This window comes from Oryctolagus cuniculus, chromosome 9 (genome assembly GCF_051225735.1).
Source record: "Oryctolagus cuniculus isolate XC-2025 breed Fujian yellow rabbit chromosome 9, ASM5122573v1, whole genome shotgun sequence".
Classification (NCBI taxonomy): domain Eukaryota; kingdom Metazoa; phylum Chordata; class Mammalia; order Lagomorpha; family Leporidae; genus Oryctolagus; species Oryctolagus cuniculus.
Window position 1 is genome coordinate 125898884 of NC_142875.1, and position 19433 is coordinate 125918316.

The 19433-nt window shown below is 44.3% G+C and overlaps 1 protein-coding gene and 1 long non-coding RNA gene across 33 annotated transcripts in view; one reads left to right on the plus strand and one right to left on the minus strand.

Moving 5' to 3' along the window:
• Positions 1-15940, plus strand: part of CCDC91 (coiled-coil domain containing 91) — a 348878-nt gene extending 332938 nt beyond the window's left edge. For all 31 annotated transcript variants that reach the window (XM_051850358.3, XM_070049592.2, XM_089304790.1 and 28 more), the window contains one exon: positions 14868-15940. In XM_051850358.3, coding sequence (XP_051706318.1) covers positions 14868-14978 — 111 coding nt within the window. In that variant the 3' untranslated portion in view covers positions 14979-15940. The remainder of the gene's footprint in view (positions 1-14867) is intronic.
• Positions 1-19433, minus strand: part of LOC138843894 (uncharacterized) — a 102672-nt gene that overhangs the window by 58523 nt on the left and 24716 nt on the right. The gene's annotated exons all lie outside the window — the stretch shown is intronic.

Consider the following 19433-nt stretch of genomic DNA (forward strand, 5'->3'; position numbering starts at 1 on the left):
AGATGTGAGAATCCCAGGTGGCTTCTCTTTAACCACTATGCCAAATGCCCACTCCACCACCCCTTATTATGCCATTTCCTAGCTAAGGCATTAGAAACTATGCTTGTTAAAGGTTGAGGATACGAAACATTTTTAGAAACTTGTGCCAAAGTTTTTTCTGAACTTTTCTCACCTATAATATATAGAATTTGGAAATTTTATCAAGATAATATTGTAAAATGCAGATAATGGCAAAGGGGCCACTGATATCAGGATTTTGTTTACAATCATCTGCTACCTCGGGATGCTAAGAGTTGGCTTAGCCAATGAGAAAGGAGAATCAAACACAGAAAACTCATGCTACAGCTTTCATGCCAGCCTCACAAACTTCCGCGTTGTGGGCCATTAGTGTATGACATTTCTAACCGAAATGTCACCAGTTCTTTGTAAATGCTCCACAGATGGGCAAAGCAAAGGCCAGAAAGATCACTGGCCTTTATTGGTTTCTTTGTTTAATGCTATGCACCTTCTCTTTTTATGGACAAGGCGTTAGCATTAAATTGCAGTGTGACTTAACGCATACTTTCCATCTTAGTGAGAAGTTAAAAACAGACTCTCGCCGGGTTAGAAATGAGCTTTAGTAGGTAATGGATGTGTAAGCTTGGGCAGATACTTTAAGCTCCCAGGGCCACAACTTGTTCAAAATTGAAATAAAAATTTTACGTAACATCATTAGGAGAATTAACTTACTAAGCACATGTAAAGTGCTTACAACATTACTTGGGAAATCACAAAATCACTTTTAGAGTTATCTGTAAATATTATTGGGATGAGTTTACATAACTAGACGAGTCTGATGAGCATATCTTCCTGTCTACCCATTTTGTCTAAAGTCTTAAATTTAAAAACTTATTAAAATATATCATTGTTCTACAAGTCATTTGTGGTGACCTGAAATATGTACTATTAAAACAATGGAGAACACAAAGTGAGCATCCAATAAGGAGAGTAAAACAAATGGTAATCCCAGATAAATAGGTACATGCCACAGATTCCATTCTGTTTAACCTAGCTGTTTGAAGAGTCAGCTTGGAATTTCCTAGGGACAAGACTATCATCATTGTCTCTAAGACAGTCCAAATGTTAAGTTGATTAGGAACTTTATTCTTTCCCAACATCATAAACTCGCTTGGTCATGCAAGATTTCATTGCTACAGTTTTAAATTCATCCCCATCATAAATTTTAAATGATTTTTAGACTTTTGTTTTTCACTCTTCAAGACTGTGCATGCAAATGCTCTATGCAGCAGAGAAAAGAAAAATAACGGGATACTTGCTAATGCATAACAAATGTCACTGGGCACATATATGGGCACTTTAGAACTTGGTACTCGAGTGGAATTCAAAGATTGTGCACATTTTCCATCAATTTTTTGAAGTGCACTCCCATGTTCAAGTAATCAGCATAACCCGGTCGTTAGATGTTTTCACCTTTTACCATTCAGGAACTGTTTCTGTCCACTCCACACTGCAAGCCCGCCCTCCATTTATAAAGCTTACAGTCTGACAGCATAGAGTTGGAAGCTTCGCCACTTGAGATTTATATGCTGGTGTATCAAAACGCTTTTAGAAAGTGGAATTAAAAGATCAATCTACTTTGGCACCAAACATTTAAAGCCTGTTCTTCTTTCTCCATATATGTCCATGAACTTTTTGAAGACATCATGTATTTGCCTCCTTGTAACAGAATCTAAAAATAATAATGGCTTAAGCAAGTCCAGAAGTAAACAGCTGAATGCTAACGTGAACAAAGCCATAAAGGATATGGGATCGCTCTGCCTCTGGTCTCCCAACCCTTAGCACAGAGCCCCGTCACTGAGGGACCAGGCTGTGGGAGCTCTAGCACGGGCATCTGTGAGGGCGGAGCAAAGCATGCGAACGACAAAAACAGGGACAGGCATCCCCCCCACTTCTAAGCTCTCTTGGAGGTCCTACCCAAGAACCCTCACTCACGTGCCTTGGGCTACCCTTCGATGGATGGAGTGGCTACAGTTTCAGCACGTCCCAGTTCTGGATCTAATGCAGAACTTCAAGGCTCATTGCTACAAGCAGTTGGTACTAAAGGGTAGCAACTCTGCCCATGGTGTTTAGGAGATGGGCTTGGTGGGAAGTCCGTAGGTCTCTGGGGCTGTGCCCTCAGAAGCGACACTAGAGCACTGGTTGTCAGTGTCTGTGTGAAGCCGACACTTTCTGCCTCGTGGCTGACTCTGTGACCCTTCTGCCACCCATGCTGCACCCCAGACCAAACCAACTTGGCCATCCAGCCTTGCACTTGAACCTTCAAAACTGTGAGCTCAATAAACCTTTACTCTTTATAAAGTTAGCTTCTCGGAGGTCTTTTGTGTTACTAATGAAAAGCTAGCATGGGCGTGTTTGGAGTGATGGCTCTACCAAGAGCACCCTGTGCCTAGAATTCAACTGGAACTCTGCCGATGTCACCGAGCAGAGTGCATATTGGAGAGGCAGTGGGGAGGCTCTGCCGAAACCCAACGTCTGTCTTTCCATAGGTGTTCAGCGTTGATTCCTGTCTAGTACCTTTATCTGAGCAGCTGCCGTTGTCCTAGGTAGGCACCAATATCCAAGTTTAGCCTTCTTGACTGAGAGCAAGCACCCGACCTGCTCACCAGGAGGGACGTGGGGGCTTCTCTTACACGGCTGGATGCATCTGCGAGGCAGCAGAGACTTTCAGAGAACTGGCACGGAGGGTGTTTTCCCAGTTGGCTTCCTCAGTAGGAAAATCTGCTTTAAAATGTGCCAGACGGTGGTGTTGTGTTGTTGTGTTATTGTTTCAAGGCTTCAACCATCTAGTAGTGCATGCCATAAAATCCTGAATGATGAGCAAGGGCAGCCCTGTTTCTTTCAGAAGAGGTTGGGGCGGGGCCGGGGGCATCTGTACAGCAACTCCACTTGCCAAAGAGGGATGCTTTGTTCGACTTTGGAATATAAGGAGTGATAATTCCTGATGGGGACTGGGTGTGTGTCATAGCTGTGGAGCCGCGTGCACTGTGTTCCAGAAGGCCAGGTCCGTGACACCCACTGCCGTTCCACATCTTGCCTTTTACATTCTGAACTAAGACAGAAGCAGTCTGTTGTTTTTCTTTTCCTTTTTGACAGGCAGAGTGGACAGTGAGAGAGAGAGAGACAGAGAAAGGTCTTCCTTTGCCGTTGGTTCACCCTCCAATGGCCACCGCGGCTGGTGCGCTGCTGCCGGTGCACCGTGCTGATCCGATGGCAGGAACCAGGTGCTTCTCCTGGTCTCCCATGGGGTGCAGGGCCCAAGCACTTGGGCCATCCTCCACTGCACTCCCGGGCCACAATAGAGAGCTGGACTGGAAGAGGGGCAACCCAGACAGAATCCAGTGCCCCAACTGGGACTAGAACCCGGTGTGCCAGCGCCGCAGGTGGAGGATTAGCCTAGTGAGCCATGGTGCTGGCCTGTCATTTTTCTTTACAACCACTGAGGTTGACAAATTCTTCATGACTGTGATCCTTACAAGGTCTATTTAATGTGCCACTTTTTGTTTAATAACGGCTTCTGTTGCATCCTCAGGGAGCCACTTGTATGTTAATGTAAAGAAGTCTTCGTGAACCTACTGTTTACGAAGAAAAGATAATGACATGGGGAATGGATTGTATCTACAGGGATCCTGGCACCTTGACAGGTGTTTGCTCAAGTGTAATGCAATGCAAGAAATCCCTGTGTATTTATAGCCAGGTGGTGTGCCAGTGCCCCGAGCCCTAACTGAAGCTCTTATCTGGGAAGGCACTTCAGTGTTGTGGTTTACAGAACACAATCAGGTGTCACACCTGGATTGGCATCTCGGCTCTGCCACATGGCCAAGGCCTAAGCTCTCCAGGCCTCAGTGGCCTCATTCAGACAGTTCCTAACAGAGTAAATGTGGTGGAAGCATGTGGTTCCCGGCACTGCCCTGCCCGTAGTATGGACTGGACCGAGGCGGAGTGCATGATAAACAGGTTGCAGCTTGCATCTTGGAGCTCTCACACCTGGGTGCAGGCTTCCCTTCCCTCGTTCTCTCTCGGATCGCTTGCTTTGGGGGAAGCTGGAGGCCGTATCATTAGATAGCCTTGTGGAGAGGCTCCCATGGCTAGATTGAAAGTGGATGCTTTGAGGGCTGTTGACAGCCACTGAGAAAGCATGGAAGCAGGGCCTTCTCCAGTTGAACTTGGAGGTGAAGTACAGCCCCAGCCTGCAGTGCTGCCGGAGCTTCAGTACAGAATGCAGCAGAGGCATTCCGGGAGACGTGCCCAGCTTCCTGGCCCACAGTAACTGTAGGATGACAAACATTCGCTGCTTTCCATTTTAAGCCATTAGGTTTTAGGGTGATTGCTACTTAGCAGTAGGTAACTAACACAGTCTATCAACAGGTTCATCTCTGCACAGCAGTGGTCAGCACTGCCAGTCGAGAATTGTTGATGCTTTTCTCCAGACAAGAGAAGGTCAGCCTCTATGCAGCATCGCAGGATCATCCATCCCGCACTGTAAAACTAATCTCAATATTTATGTGGGCATGAATGTTAAGAATAAAATTTGTGGACGATCACTTCTTTTTGCAGATGAAAAAATAAGGCAATATTTCAGTCATTTGAGGGTTTAGAGATAGTATAGGAAGACAAGGACAAGAGATCATGCAATTCTTTTTTTTTTTTTTTTATTTTTTTTTATTTTTTTTGACAGGCAGAGTGGACAGTGAGAGAGAGAGACAGAGAGAAAGGTCTTCCTTTGCCGTTGGTTCACCCTCCAATGGCCGCCACGGCCGGCGCGCTGCGGCCGGCGCACCGCGCTGATCCGATGGCAGGAGCCAGGAGCCCGGTGCTTTTCCTGGTCTCCCATGGGGTGCAGGGCCCAAGCACCTGGGCCATCCTCCACTGCACTCCCTGGCCACAGCAGAGGGCTGGCCTGGAAGAGGAGCAACCGGGACAGAATCCGGCGCCCCGACCGGGACTAGAACCCGGTGTGCCGGCGCCGCTAGGCGCAATTCTTTTTTTCTACTTGAGAGATTAAATTCAAATGATCAAAGGACAAAACAAGAGAAGAGAATAACTGGAAAATAAGAATTGCAAACATCTTTGTCGACGGCCATACCACCCTGAACACCCCTGATATCATCTGATCTTGGAAGCTAAAATCTTTAAAAGATGAGTTGATAAAAATACAACAAGGTTTCATCTTTTTATCTTCAAAAGTTTCTTATTTGAACAACACTTATTTACCATCTCTCCGTCAGTTTACCAAAGGTCACTCTACAGCGGGAATATCTGCACTAAACCATGATCTTGAAATAAAGATTATATAGTATAAGTCTACCCATGTTTTACAGCATGGAACAAATTGTGTGGAGGCAGCATTGTGGCACAGTCGGTTAAGCCACAGTCTGTAGCATGAGAGTCTCATTCGGACACAGGTTTCAGTCCCAACTGCTCTACCTCCATCTGGCTCCCTGCTAGTGCACTTGAAGAGTGGCACAGGATGGCCCAAGTCACTGAGCCTTTGCCACCCATGTGGGAGACCTGTAACAAACTCCTGGGTTCTGCCTAGCCAAGCCCTGGTCATTGTCAGCCATTTGGGAAGTGAACCAGGGAATGGAAGATCTGTCTGACTCTGCCTTTTTTTTTTTTTTTTTTGGACAGGCAGAATGGACAGTGAGAGAGACAGAGAGAAAGGTCTTCCTTTTTCTGTTGGTTCACCCCCCAATGGCCCCTGCAGCCAGTGTGCTGCAGGCGGCGCACAGCGCTGATCCAAAGCCAGGAGCCAGGTACTTCCTCCTGGTCTCCCATGCGGGTGCAGGACCCAAGCACTTGGGCCATCCTCCACTGCACTCCCGGGCCACAGCAGAGAGCTGGTCTGGAAGAGGGGCAACCAAGACAGAATCTGGTGCCCTGACTGGGACTAGAACCTGGGGTGCCAGCGCCACAAGGTGGAAGATTAGCCTAGTGAGCCGTGGTGCTGGCCAAACTTGCCTTTCAAATAAGAATTCTTAAAAAAAGTAAAAAAAAAAAAAAAACAACTCTCTATGGGATGCCCTACCAAAATCAGTCTGCCGTTTCAGAATCGATCCTTATTGTACTTGAGCTCAGCTCTTCACTTGCCACTGGACTCCAGAAAGCAGGGCACAGGCAGGACTCCTGCACAGCTACTGGACAGTTTCATCCATCTTCCCTTTGCCTACACTTCTCCAAAATCTATGGCTTCCCCAAACTTCGAAGTTTCCTTTGCGAGTTGTCAGAGTTAGGAACAGATTCAGTTTGAAAAGAGAATTCTGGGGTTTTATTTTCTCAAATCCATTAAACCACACTCTGGAAGCTTCTGCTAGGAAGTTTAGTTACTGCCTGCTGTCACGCTAGCAAAAATTACACCTGCACTCCCTACAGCAGCGCGTGCAGCTGAGCCAACCGCTGCTGCTGAACTTGCACGTCAAATCCGAGATCGCATAGCAAGGTGGTGAGCCTGGACTGCTGCTCATGTTCTTCCCAGATGACTTAGGAAAAGCAAAGTGAGCAGCCCTGTTTACTGAACTACTCTGGGAGTTTGGAAACAGAACTGCCCTAATATGGAGAACTTACTTTCTACGATTCAAAAAACACACAATTCACTTATCCTAAGTCACGTTGAAACACAGTTCTTCAGTTGTGGGCAGGGGAGTTTATGACTCTTTATACTGTGTTTCATTTAGTCTAATAGAGCACCTATAATTTATCTTGTGCATATTAGAAAGTTATATGGTTTCTTTATATGTTGGCATTTTTTGAACTCTTGAAATAGATAGATGTAAAACATAAAGTTAACGTATTCTCCAAGTGAACTTTGAATTCAAAGGCCTCCCGGAACATGGCTGATGGCCTGTGAATGCTTTAGACAAGAGGGTAGGCCTACAACTTTCTCAAGGTCAAAGTGTAGGCAATTGGCACTGCCTTAGTTCAAACTATTGCCCAGACTACATTGAATCTTTTGGATTAGCAGTGATTCTAAACATGTATCTGATGTGACACTGGTACCCTCAGGTGTCTTCAAAGTCTCTTTCAACATGATTTACAGTAATGCCTTAATTATATTCCCAGAGAGAGGATTTCATGCCTGACTTTCAGCTTTCATACTGTCTGACCCCTCACATCAAATTTATGCATCTGAAAATACACAAAGACTGTGTTAACTGAGAAGTTCTTTCTAGAGTGCACCAGTACTTTAGTAGGTACTACAGAACCCCGCTTAGCAACCAATCATGGTACAGATACGTCTCAATTCATGTAAGCCACGGTGATGAGAATTTAAGTATACAGGGAAAGCATGGTAGTATTCAAGCAAATCATGTTCAAGTGTCACAGTAAAATAATCACCACTGAAGACTAACTTGATCTTCTTCAGATTTATCAGCCCTTATTATGAGTTTGCAAGTTTGCACAACAGCCCAGGCTATTGTAGTTACATGTGCACATTACATTGTAACATCAATCATCCACCTTCTCCTACCTCCGGACTAAGAGTGGTGTTGGGAGTGGCCTTTCAGCCTGGTGGTTAGCACGCCTGCATCCTGTGGCTCCAGGCCACAGCTCCAGCTCCCGATTCCCACTCCCTGCCCGCACAGACCCTGGGAAGGAGTAGCGATGCCTCCCAGAATTGGGTTCCTGCCACCCACACAGAACACTTGGATTGAGTTCCAGCTCCCAGTATCAGTGCCCTGCAGTGTGTGTGTGTGTGTGTGTGTGTATCACATGTGAACCTCTTCAATTTAAGGGAAAAAAATGTAGGGGTATACTAATCATTCTACCTAGAGCAGTTTTAGCCTCTTCTGGGCACAGCAACGGAGGTTATGATGAGTCTCTTGGGTATCCATTGTCAATAATTTAAAAGTCTTTGGAATCACCTTGATAAACGGTAGAATTCTATTGTTTTCTCAAGTGAAATAAGCCAAAACCAGAAAGAAATGTTGTTTTTCTTATTTGTGGAAGCTATATATGTATCTTACATAGTTATATATATTTATAGTATGTATAGTCATATATGTATGTATAGAGAGAATAAAAACTGTGAAGATGTCACGATTTGGAATTTAATTATAAATACTGCTTCACTGACCCATACGAATGTAAATGGTCATTACCCTTCTCACGTGGTGATCACTCTCAGGAATCCCTCACTCATATTAACATCTGTTTTAGTAGCCTGTGTCTGCAGCTGAGTGAATGTTTCAAAATTGTGTGACACAAAGCAATCTGTAGTTGTTTTCCATCACTCACAGCACCCATGCTCCACAATTCTCAAATCTAACAGTTGTCAAGTTTCTTACCAGTGCAATTCCAAGATCACTTACTGTTAAAACTGCATTTTTATTGGTCTCCTTAGATTTGCTGTTTGCTTTAGGTCTTGAAGAGTTCCCTAAAAAAACCGTTTTGTAGGATATTCTATAAAACACGCTTTACACGCACACACAGCAGAGGTAGAAGGCAGGCGAGAGGATCCTCGGGTTTGACAGTGACTGGCAGCTGTTGCCCATAGCACAGCCGTGTGGCATCTCCCAGTGCTCGCTAGCTCAGACTTTTCATGCTGCCTTTCCCAAGCTGAGCTGACCTACAACGTGAGCAACCCCACAGAACAAATGCTGCACAAAGTTGGGGCTGGGTGGAACCAACCAACAGAACATTACATGGAATCTCAGGACATTCAAAGTGTAGACAAAGTTTGTCCTCATTTCCTTGGGTCCCTGCAACTGTTTATCATGAGCCGAGTGTCTCCTAACAAGACGAACTTGTTCTCACTGTTCCGCAGTCCAGCGCCTGAAACCCAGGTGTTGCCTGGGCCGTGCTCTCCCTGAAGGCTCTGGGTACCTTCTCACAGCCTCCTCTCCTGCATCTATCATCTGCATGTCTCACAAGGACACCAATGACTGCAGTTAGGGCCCTGCGTCTTTGCTGAGATCTTAATTACATTCACAAAGATCCTGTTTCCATATAAGGTCAGGTTCACAAGCATGGAGATGAACACAGAAGACATCATTTTGTTAACCTCGTATCCCAGCATTCCCGCACTGCTAGCCTGCATGTAAGAGTTCCCCACACTCTCATCTACATTCATGCTCTGGGTATTTTTATCTAAGCTTGAAATGCTTTCTCCACCAGATAATTTACAAACCTGTACCTCTAATCTGGACCTCTCTGTTGAATTGACTCAGATATCTGCTAACTCAAACATGTCTGATAGATTTAGACAATTTGATCGCCTTCAAAGCAAAACTGTTTCCTCCGGCCAATTCCCTGTTGCTCCAGTCCACTGCATCTCAGGAAACGGCACCATCGTTCCCAGAACTGCCTTGTGTTTCTCTTTTCCTTTCATCTGCACTTCTAATCCATCAGCAATTGCAATTGGCCCTATCTCAAAGCATATTCTAAACCTGACCTGAAGTCTCCACTGCCAAATCTGTTCAAATCTGTTCAAAGTCTGTTCAAATTTGTATCTCATCCAGACTCAAAGTCTCCTACCAGGGTTTTCTCCCATTCTTTCCTCCTGTGTTCTGCTGTCCACACACTAACAGTGTGGTATTTTTCAAGGACAGTGGTCAAACTCCAGCTCAAAACCCTCCAATGTCTTCCTAGGGAAATACAAAGGTAGAGCCCTCCACGCTCCCGCCACTGCCTACTCCCTCTGCTACCAGTCCCCCGCCCCATTACTCATTTTGCTCTAATCTTACTGGACATCTTCCCAGTCCCCTATCAAAGCAAGTCTGAATCCACTTTTGTACTTTCCCCCTTGTGGCTTCATCTGCCTGGGAACACTTCCCCACAGTTTCTGCCTACCTCCCTCCCCCCTTGATGTCTCTCAAATGTCTTAACTACCACTGTCTCCAAGTGCTCTTCTCTACCCTTTTTTCTCCTCTGTGTCTGTCTAACCCTTGACTGTACTTGGTTATTTCTTGGAGCATTTATCTCCATCCCAAGAATATCATTTTACCTCCTCAAATTCTGTAGAGCAGAAAATGCTATAAAGGCAGACATGTAGCAGTCTTACTCATCAGCAAATCCCTAGTGCCTGAACAGTGTCTGGCACACAGTAGGGGCTAAACCATGTGTGTGTCCAGACAGTTCTCTCTACTCGTCTTCATTACTTCACTTTCCCTGAAATTCCCTCCACATCCTATCTTGCGCTTGTTTGTCTAAGGAAAGGCCCAGCAATAAGGTTTCCCTGCTGCAGTCTCCTGCCATGGCCCTCCCCTCTCTGATGTATGGCAAAGACAGTCCTTTATTATGTTAGCACATTATTGTTCCATCTGTGTCTCTCCAAGAAGATCATAAACCTCTTCAACACAGGAACAGTACTGACTATTTTTCTCCCACTGGCCTCAGAGCAGTAACACAGAACTACTGAGTGGTTTTCAATTCTTTATTGATCAACTGATGGACTACTGGACCAAGTGATTGGCTCAGTTTCAAAACACGTCATCAGAAGAGCAGCTCCAGCGTATGATGTGGGTAGGTGGGAAGGCTGCGTCCGAGGTCCGGAGGAAGAGGGCAGCACTCATATCCCGACAGCGGCATGACAGGGGCACCCCCGAGAGCCACCAGAGATGGACGCTCCACCACGTTTTTCAGTGGAAGTCCTTCCCACCCAACATGACCATGTTCACTGCCAAGTCTGCTTCTGTACTGTGAATTCCAGATCACCAGCCCGGCCTTTCTTATGTGCCCAGAAGAGAATTCCCAAGCCAACTTGACAACTGAGCCCAGGAAGCACATTATGAAACTTTACCGTTTGTACATGGGTCGCTCCCATCTGTGGATCTGCCCGATATCCACTTAGTTTGTATGAAAAATGAGATCATTTTTAGGCATAAATTTCAAGTATGTCAGAGTTAAGGAGTAGCATAGATAATGGTAGGCCTACTATTTTCACATCTCCTGGTATATTGGTAAAAGCCCAAAAGATAACGAAAATATAGTACTAAGTAGCACACCTGTGTGTGTGTACACGTCCTTGGGGATGTGACCAATGTTCCTAATAAGCTGTGCCATTACAGTAAGAAGCCAGATTTGTTTTTCATTACTTCTGATTATTGGTATTTAGACTAGTCGAAGTTCACTGTCCTTATTGTGTTTTGGTGACGGAATCAAAAGCTAAAATCAAGAGTTGTTTTGTTCTACTTTCACTCTGGCATATTCTACTCCAAGTCCATGTGCATAAACAACTTTTAGTCAGTTGTATGCTACTAACTGGCTTTCAGCAATATACAAGGAAACTGAAGGGTGATCAGGAGGAAAAGTAATTATAAAGCCCAATTATCTGCTTAAGAGAATTAAGAGTTCTTTCATGTGTCTAAGAGCTGAAGCAACGATGTGAGGGAAAATCAAGCAGTTAGAACTGAACTGTGATGTTCTGGACGTAATACCTGTTAATCCTTGACTGAGTTTGAAAGCAAAGCCATCAACACAGAATTCCATTCTTAAAGAGGCAAAAAACAAAAAACACATGACTGTTTTGCCAAAATTCTTGCCTCAGTAAAGGATAATAAAGTCATGCCGAATAAAACTGAATTGTGGAGATTCAAGAATGAGCCAGCAATCTGTTTCATGTGAACTCAACATCCTTTTAAGACAAAGTCCTGAGTGTCCCCTCTCCTAGACAGGATCTTATTATATAGGTTGCCTGGGAAGGACCCACTAAATTGGAAGCACAACTCTGATGGCCCACTTTCTGTCAGTTTCTGTCTCATGAAGTACTGACGTCACCTAGCTGCTCCTCTGTATTTCAGGGATTCTTCCCTTCACCGGGCTCTGAGTAGGCATAGTCAAAGATTTGAAGTGAACCTTGGCAGCTGCCCAAACCAAAACCAGTATGCTCATGTTCTTATGATCAGTAACTCCAGAATGACTTCTAGGATAAGAAAGAAGTGGCACTCTTGATGTCTTTCAACAGCAATCTACCACATTTTCTTTCCTTACACATACCCTTTTTGAAAAAAAAAATCACAGAATGCTCATTTGAATGCATAATCCAGACTATTTATGCAATCGCAAGTTGAATGTTAAATTTCTTGAGTTTGTGCCGTATTTCCTCCAAGAAAAGTTGCTTTCATCTGCCATCCGTCAATTCTAAGACATTAAATCCATCTTTTTGTTTTTAGTGAGGCTATTCAGAGTTCTGTGGGGGTTTTCAAAGATTATGACTTCTTAAAGGTAGTACATGATGGAAATCACACATAGATTGAGGAGTGTCAAAGTGAAGCTGCGTCAGGACCCTGCCCACCAGCATATGTGTCCTCACTTCTGACTGCATCACTCCTGCCTTTAAATGTTTTCCCACCCACTCAGTATACTGAAGAACGTCCTTCTGACTTCGGCTTCTTTTATCAAAGAAGTGCATTAGTGCGACGTGATATGTTAAGACTTATTACACACCTGTTGTATTAAGATAGCATTATGGCCAGCACCATGGTTCACTAGGCTAATCCTCCACCTGCGGCACCGGCACCCTGGGTTCTAGTCCCCAGTCGGGGCACCAGATTCTGTCCCAGTTGCTCCTCTTCCAGTCCAGCTCTCTGCTGTGGCCTGGGAGTGCAGTGGAGGATGGCCCAAGTGCTTGGGCCCTGCACCCGCATGGGAGACCAGGAGGAAGCACCTGGCTCCTGGCTTCAGATCGGCGCAGCACGCCGGCAGTAGTGGCCATTTAGGGGGTGAACCAATGGAAGGAAGACCTTTCTGTCTCTCTCTCTTTCTCTAACTCTGTCAATTAAAAAAAAAAGATAGCATTACATCTGCATACACACACACACACACACAATTTTCCCAGAGAACAGGATAGAAAGCCAAAGACAAAGTCCTGTAAGTATGGAAACTGGTTTATTATTAGAGCTAGCACAGCAGATTACACCTTCTTTGGTTCAAGCAGTTTCTACCGGATACACCAACACACGCATTTGGAGACTGTGTTGAAGGATTTTCACTCCAACAATGATTATAATAGCAAAAGATTAAGAACAATCCTTATGTATTTTTTAAAAAATGAAAACACCTATTGTACATATTAGATTATAAATATACAGTGGAAAAATACGCAACAGGTTAAAAGAAAAAGGAAAGTTAGTTCTCTCAGGCACTGCAGTTGGGACTGCCAACTTGGCACGCTCACTCGGGAAAGCAATCTGGTAGCATCTATCACAGTTTATAATATGTGCATCTTTGACAAATTCCACATATTGGAATGTGGCCAAGAGCAGCCCTGGAACATCTTCTGCAGGGTGTGTACTCCAGTAGTGAATTTCCTTATTGCTTCAGAGACTAGAAAGTAATAGCACACTTAACTAGCAGAAGATCACAACTCTGCCTATCAACGGCAGAGTGGCTGAGTAAATTACGGAACACAGTCGAGCGATTTTTAATTAGATGGTAAAAACTTCTAGTGGCAGGGGAATGAACTGAGCGTGTGCAGTGTCCCACAGTCCTAAGTTAAAAGCCTGTATTTAAACACTCGAAGCATCCCCAAGTGCAGAGATCCCAGCAGCATGGAATGGAACTAAGTGTTGGGACACTCGTTTCTGCCCTGTGCAAATCTCTACCACTTGCAGAAAGCTGTGGGTATCAATTTCAAGCTGTTTACCATAAAATCCAGCTTCTTGCAACTGCAAGTAACGGTTTGATGGGGTTACGTGTGCTCTCACTCAGCATTAAAAATGCTCCTTTTACGTTCTAGTAGATGGCCCTGCCCTAATATGGTTATGCATTTACTGATTCATTCACTGTCCGCAAGTATTTGCCTATGACACACGCCAGGCCCTCTTCTAGAAGCTAGGCATGGAGTTCTTAGTGAGGCAGACGGGATCTGTGCTCACCTGGGATTACAGGTCAAGGATTCTTATAATGGTCTAGTAAGCAGAACAAACTCACATGAAGGTATTAATTGATAAATGGAGAGGGCGAAAGGGTTTCTGCACATATACTGTAATCTCAGAATAGACCTGAATGGAGCCTCCATAGTGCTCCACTGTTTCTCATATGAGCATTTTGCTATGTATAATGTTCCTTTAAGCTCTTAGGATATTTCAGAATTTTATTGTGGTTTCAGTCACTTGGGATATCTGAATTTCAGAGTGTAATAGATAATTCTTGTATGGATATACTTTGTTTCTTTTTTTGTTGAGGTGTTATAGAAAGGATATGTAAACTTTTAATGTAACATGTCTATTATTGTGGAATAGAATTTATTTGCCTTTCCTTTCAGTTCCTTCATCATTCTGTGATCATAGGCAACGTTTTGTCACTGTTAGCTTGCTTCTATAATGTGGAAAAACTTAGTAATGTTTATGATCCATAAAGCTCTTTAATATAGTCAACTGACTTCCAATTAAAACTCTTGTTTGTTTTTTAACAAAACCTCTTAACAAGGGGAATAGGTCAAGTAAGTTTCAACAATATCAAGTATTTTCTATAGTCTACCTCAATTATTTTTTGACTAAACCCTATGCATGGTGTAATAATGTTGCTTTATCTATACTGTGACATTTGACAGTTGCTAATATCTGCTCTATACATTCATTAAAAACTGACATTCTTACAGTGTTTTGGTCTTTCTAAAAATCACTGATTGAATACATGATTTCTCTAGTAAGTGAATACCAGCATCAGTTACAGACTTGAACTGTTTATCACGTCGTCCTAAATGACAGACCAGACAGACTGCATTGTCACCTGCTTTACGAGCACTGTTTACTTTTCTGTATCCTCTCATCTGTAAGTTTCTCATGTGGGCTTCACAGATGTAGCATCCCCTATCCCTCAACTAAGTGTATTTTTCCCTCTCTCTCTGCCTCTGCAAAATCAACGAACAGCTGGACCAAGTCATCCGCCAGCGAAGCCTGTGCAGCCTGGAGCTGTTCCTGTCCTGTGCTCAGAAGCAGCTGAGCGCCCTGATAGCTACGGAGCCCGTCGACATTGAGTAGAGAACCTGCCGAGGTGACCCACACTGGCATCGTGCAGATCCTTAGACTCTCAAATACACGCTGTGAATGATTAAGACGCTCTGGGTTTGTTTTTTCCCCTACCCGCCCCCCCCCCCCACTTTCGACAATGATTTCCAGATCAAAATTTAGAAGAATTGAAACTGATCTAATTTGCTGTCTGTTGTCTTCTCCTGCACAGTGACCATTACACTGTTAGCAGCAGCAACAGAACGTGAGGTTGGCGCAGAAGCCCTCGCACGGTGCGACATTATCACAAGTTAGTTCAGTGAACTTTATAGCCCCTGGTTGGCCTGTTCTATTTTATTTGGCAAGAGGAGTAAGTCTTTTATTGTTTCACAATGATTCTTGGTAAGATGCTAACATGTAATCATTTATTTGACTTAAATGGGAATGCCATGGATTTCAGCATTTATCTATGTAAGTTGGGTATAAAATGCTGGTATGATTCAAAGAAAAATCATTCTCTTATTACCAAACCAGTTAACTACAGTGGGGTCCATATTTTTGTTGGTCTACACTAAAAACAAAAACACAAATCAAAATAAAGATGACTATGTTATACAACTGTGGTCAGATATGCCTGCCACTTAAACTCAAAGGGTATGTCTAATAAATGCTTACCTTCTATTTCTGGGCTTCAAATGCACTAGGAATTGATGAAGTGATTCTTCTCATGTATTCAATCATAACAGAATATTGATCAGCCATTTATAGGAACTCTTTTTCAAATACAGAACATATGAGATTTCTTCTCAAACTTCAGAATGTTCTTTAATGAGCAGTGTGCCTCCATGAAAAATTGAGTATTTGTAACATCAGAACTAAATGTCACTAAAACATGTATGCAAGTGTTTTGTCTTGTTTTCTGAAATGCTCTACTCTCATGCGCTTTATACTTTTCTGAGACCTCTCAGTATAATAAAAAGAGCTCCAAAAATTTATTTGGTTGTTTTTTTTTAATTTCTTTTTAAGCATGGTTTCCTATTTTTTTAAAAAAATCTTTTGCTCAAACCTCTGTGCTCATTATGGTATTTGCTGTATACCCGCCCTTACCTCTAATATTTACCAAGAAACCTGCTAATGTTAATAACTACTTAGTTTTTGAAGTACAGCCTACAGATAAAGGGTGGAGAATTCGTTATGCGGGGTGAGGCAGGGACACGGTGCTACTGTGTATCACTTATGGGAGCATGGCATACACAAAGTCACGAAGCTCGAAGCTCGGATCCCGAGACACCTGGATCCAGACACAGCACAACCACAACAGAAGGTCATAGTCTCTGCCTTCCCTTCGTCCCTGGCCACCACAGAATGAGCAGTCCTGTCTTCTTCCACCTGGGAATACAGCTTTGCTGTTGACATAGACTAATTATCGTCTGAAGTAATGTGAACTAGATGCCGATCCATGCAGCAGTACTTACAGAACACTGCTGCACACAACACTTCTGCCACAGGTGTCCTAGTGACTGAGAAGTATCATCTGGGCCCAGAATTCTGATGATCTGAATACCTTAATTCTTCCTAGCTAAAATAGCTAGTAATGTTTTTCAGTGATTGCAAGTTGAAGATATCTACATTAAGAACTGTAGTGTGGTTTGCTCTGCTTATCAAAAGGGCAGAGACCATCTGAGGTAGTACTCACTAGGAGAACTAGATGGATCCAACATTGGGCTACGACAATGCTAAGAGTCAGTTATCTTGTATGTGACCTTCAAGTCTCAGAGAGATGATCTCACGTTCTGTATCTGCAGCCTTTAGTCTAATATAAGATTTTCTTAGTCCATTTTATATAGGATCTTCTAACTTGATGATTCAATAAATAAAACTGCTTTGAAAGGCTGAGAGTAGGAGAGCACTTGGGTGTTGCTAAATGTTAATGCTGAGGCTGGCGCTGCGGCTCACTTGGCTAATCCTCCACCTGCGGCGCCAGCACCCCAAGTTCTAGTCCCGGTTGGGGCACCAGATTCTGTCCCGGTTGCTCCTCTTCCAGTCCAGCTCTCTGCTGTGGCCCGGGAAGGCAGTGGAGGATGGCCCAAGTGCTTGGGCCCTGCACCTGCATGGGAGACCAGGAGGAAGCACCTGGCTCCTGGCTTCAGATTAGCACAGCGTGCCAGCCATAGCGGCCATTTTGGGGGTGAATCAATGGAAGGAAGACCTTTCTCTCTGTCTCTAACTCTGCCTGTCAAAAATATTAATACTGCTATCAGATTGCAGCTCTACGTTTATAGCACACTTAACTAGCAGAAGAGCACAACTTTCCATTCAAAGATGAATCATCACCCATGCTCTGCCATCAGTATTTGTTTTGTGTAGGTATTTTCAGGTTTATTCATGGAGTCGATTAGGTTTCTTCTGGTCCCAGATTACAGGATGGGGTTGCATCCCAATCCTAGAACTTCCAACAGGTAGTTCTACTCTGTTCCAGTACCCTGTGACAACCACAATAAAGTGTCTCTAAGTTTCCACTGCAGAGAATCTTACCCCCTGTGTAAGTGAAGATGTGCCCTCCTCACAGACCTAAGGGACATTCTAACTCCACCACCTTTGTGAGCTCTGAGCCAAGCTGCCCAACCTGAGCTTCACTTCTCTAGTTCGTGAGGTAGAAGTGATGGTTCCTCTAGGCTTTTCATGGAAACTCGGCCTACAAAGCACCCCACAGGGATCTGACTGGTGTGGCTACCAGTCCCTAATCATTTTCTCCTTTCTAGAAATGCCCACAAAGTAGAAGTGTGGAAACCCACAAGCACACAGTTGAGCTCTGTTGTTCTGTTGCTCGCAGCCCGACTGACAGGTCGCAGGCTGAAGACGTGACTGGAGGTGGCCTCCTGTGCAAAGTTGGGTGTGGATTCACCTTGGCTGCTTCACCCCAGGGAGACGGGCACGGACCCTGCATCTGAGGCCAGACATTCCTTCTTCCTTGCCTTGCTTCGGTCTCGCATTCTGTGAGCCACACAAATATCCTTCCAGTGCACTCTTTCCCCTCCAGTTAGCCAGAGCAAGTTTGTTATGTGCAACCAGAACAGTATTAACCACGGCAGCCCAGCACAGAGCCCAGCACGCAGTTCCTGGATGCCGCACCTCTCAGTTCTCCAGTTCCTCCACCATACTCATCCGCATCCAGAATGGGAACACACTTGGATTTATTTTAAGGAATGTTAAAAATATAACTGAACCAAAGCCTCTGGTGTCTCACAAAGCCAAGTCCATCGCAGATACCCGAAACTATGAACAAACAGTGCCCTTTTTAGAAGGCTCCTGTCACGCAGAATCTAGAGTAGTGGTTTGAGCGCAGTGTTGCTAAATGCTGACTCATGTTCCAAGTCAAAGGAGGCTTACTCGGAGATTGCTTTGAAATCAAAACCAGAGATGTGTCCCTGTGATGGCTGTCACCCTGCACTCGATCAGGTATCTGTAATTAGAACCGCATTACACTTGTTTTCTCTTGATCTGACAATAAAACTGAATTAAACCGGAAAATGCTGTGTTTTATACAATAAAAACAAAAGCCTTCAGTCACTGGGGAAGAGAAAATGTGGGCTATGCCTAGTAAATTCTGAGTAAGATCCACCTATGTACATATATACAAACCTGGAAGACATTTGTAAAACTGCATGAGATAAAGGAGACTTGGAGCAAAGCCCTTGGCCTCTGGTGTTCTGTTGATGTCCCAGGCAGCAGCCCGGCTGCACCCCCACACTACCCTAACAACAAGCAGAAAGCCAGTGTGGTCCGAAACCACGGGTAGAAACAATGTCGGAGAGCTCGCAGCCACCACGGCAGCCTCACCATTCCAGCCAGGCCAAGCCGGATGTGTTTACTGAAAAATAAACACGTCTCACACACCCAGCAGCCCATGCATGCATAATGCAGGGGCTGCCAGGTCCTCAGCCACTGCGTGTGTCAACGGAAGGTAAAGGGCTGTGGGTTTTTCTCTGCTCTGATCTGGTTTCTTCTTTTCCTCCAATGTATCCATGCTGCTCAACGAGGTATTGCCCCTTAAATAGCCCCTGCTCCCTCCCCCTCCCCCCGCCTGCCAGCCAATACGTACGGAACACTTCCAACACAGGATTTATGGAGTATTTGTGTTGACTCTTGGGTTGGGCTCCTATTTGTTTATATCTGCATCCTACACAAGGGAGAGTCCACATCTGTTCTGTTTATTGTATCCAGAAGAAGTTTCATAGAGCCCAATCCAAGGTGAAGACTTGGTTTTTAAGTTCAGAAATAACTGAATTCGTATGTGAAGCAGTGCACCAGCAACACAATAATCGAATAACCCCCAGCCAGTAGATGCTGAATACTAAGCAGACTTGTATAAATCTACAGTGTTTCTCAAAATTCTGCCATGACTCTTCCATTTCCAATGCTATTCTGATAGAAATCAATTACCTAAATCCAGAGATTCCTCCAAGCTTGGAAGTAGAGTACATGTGG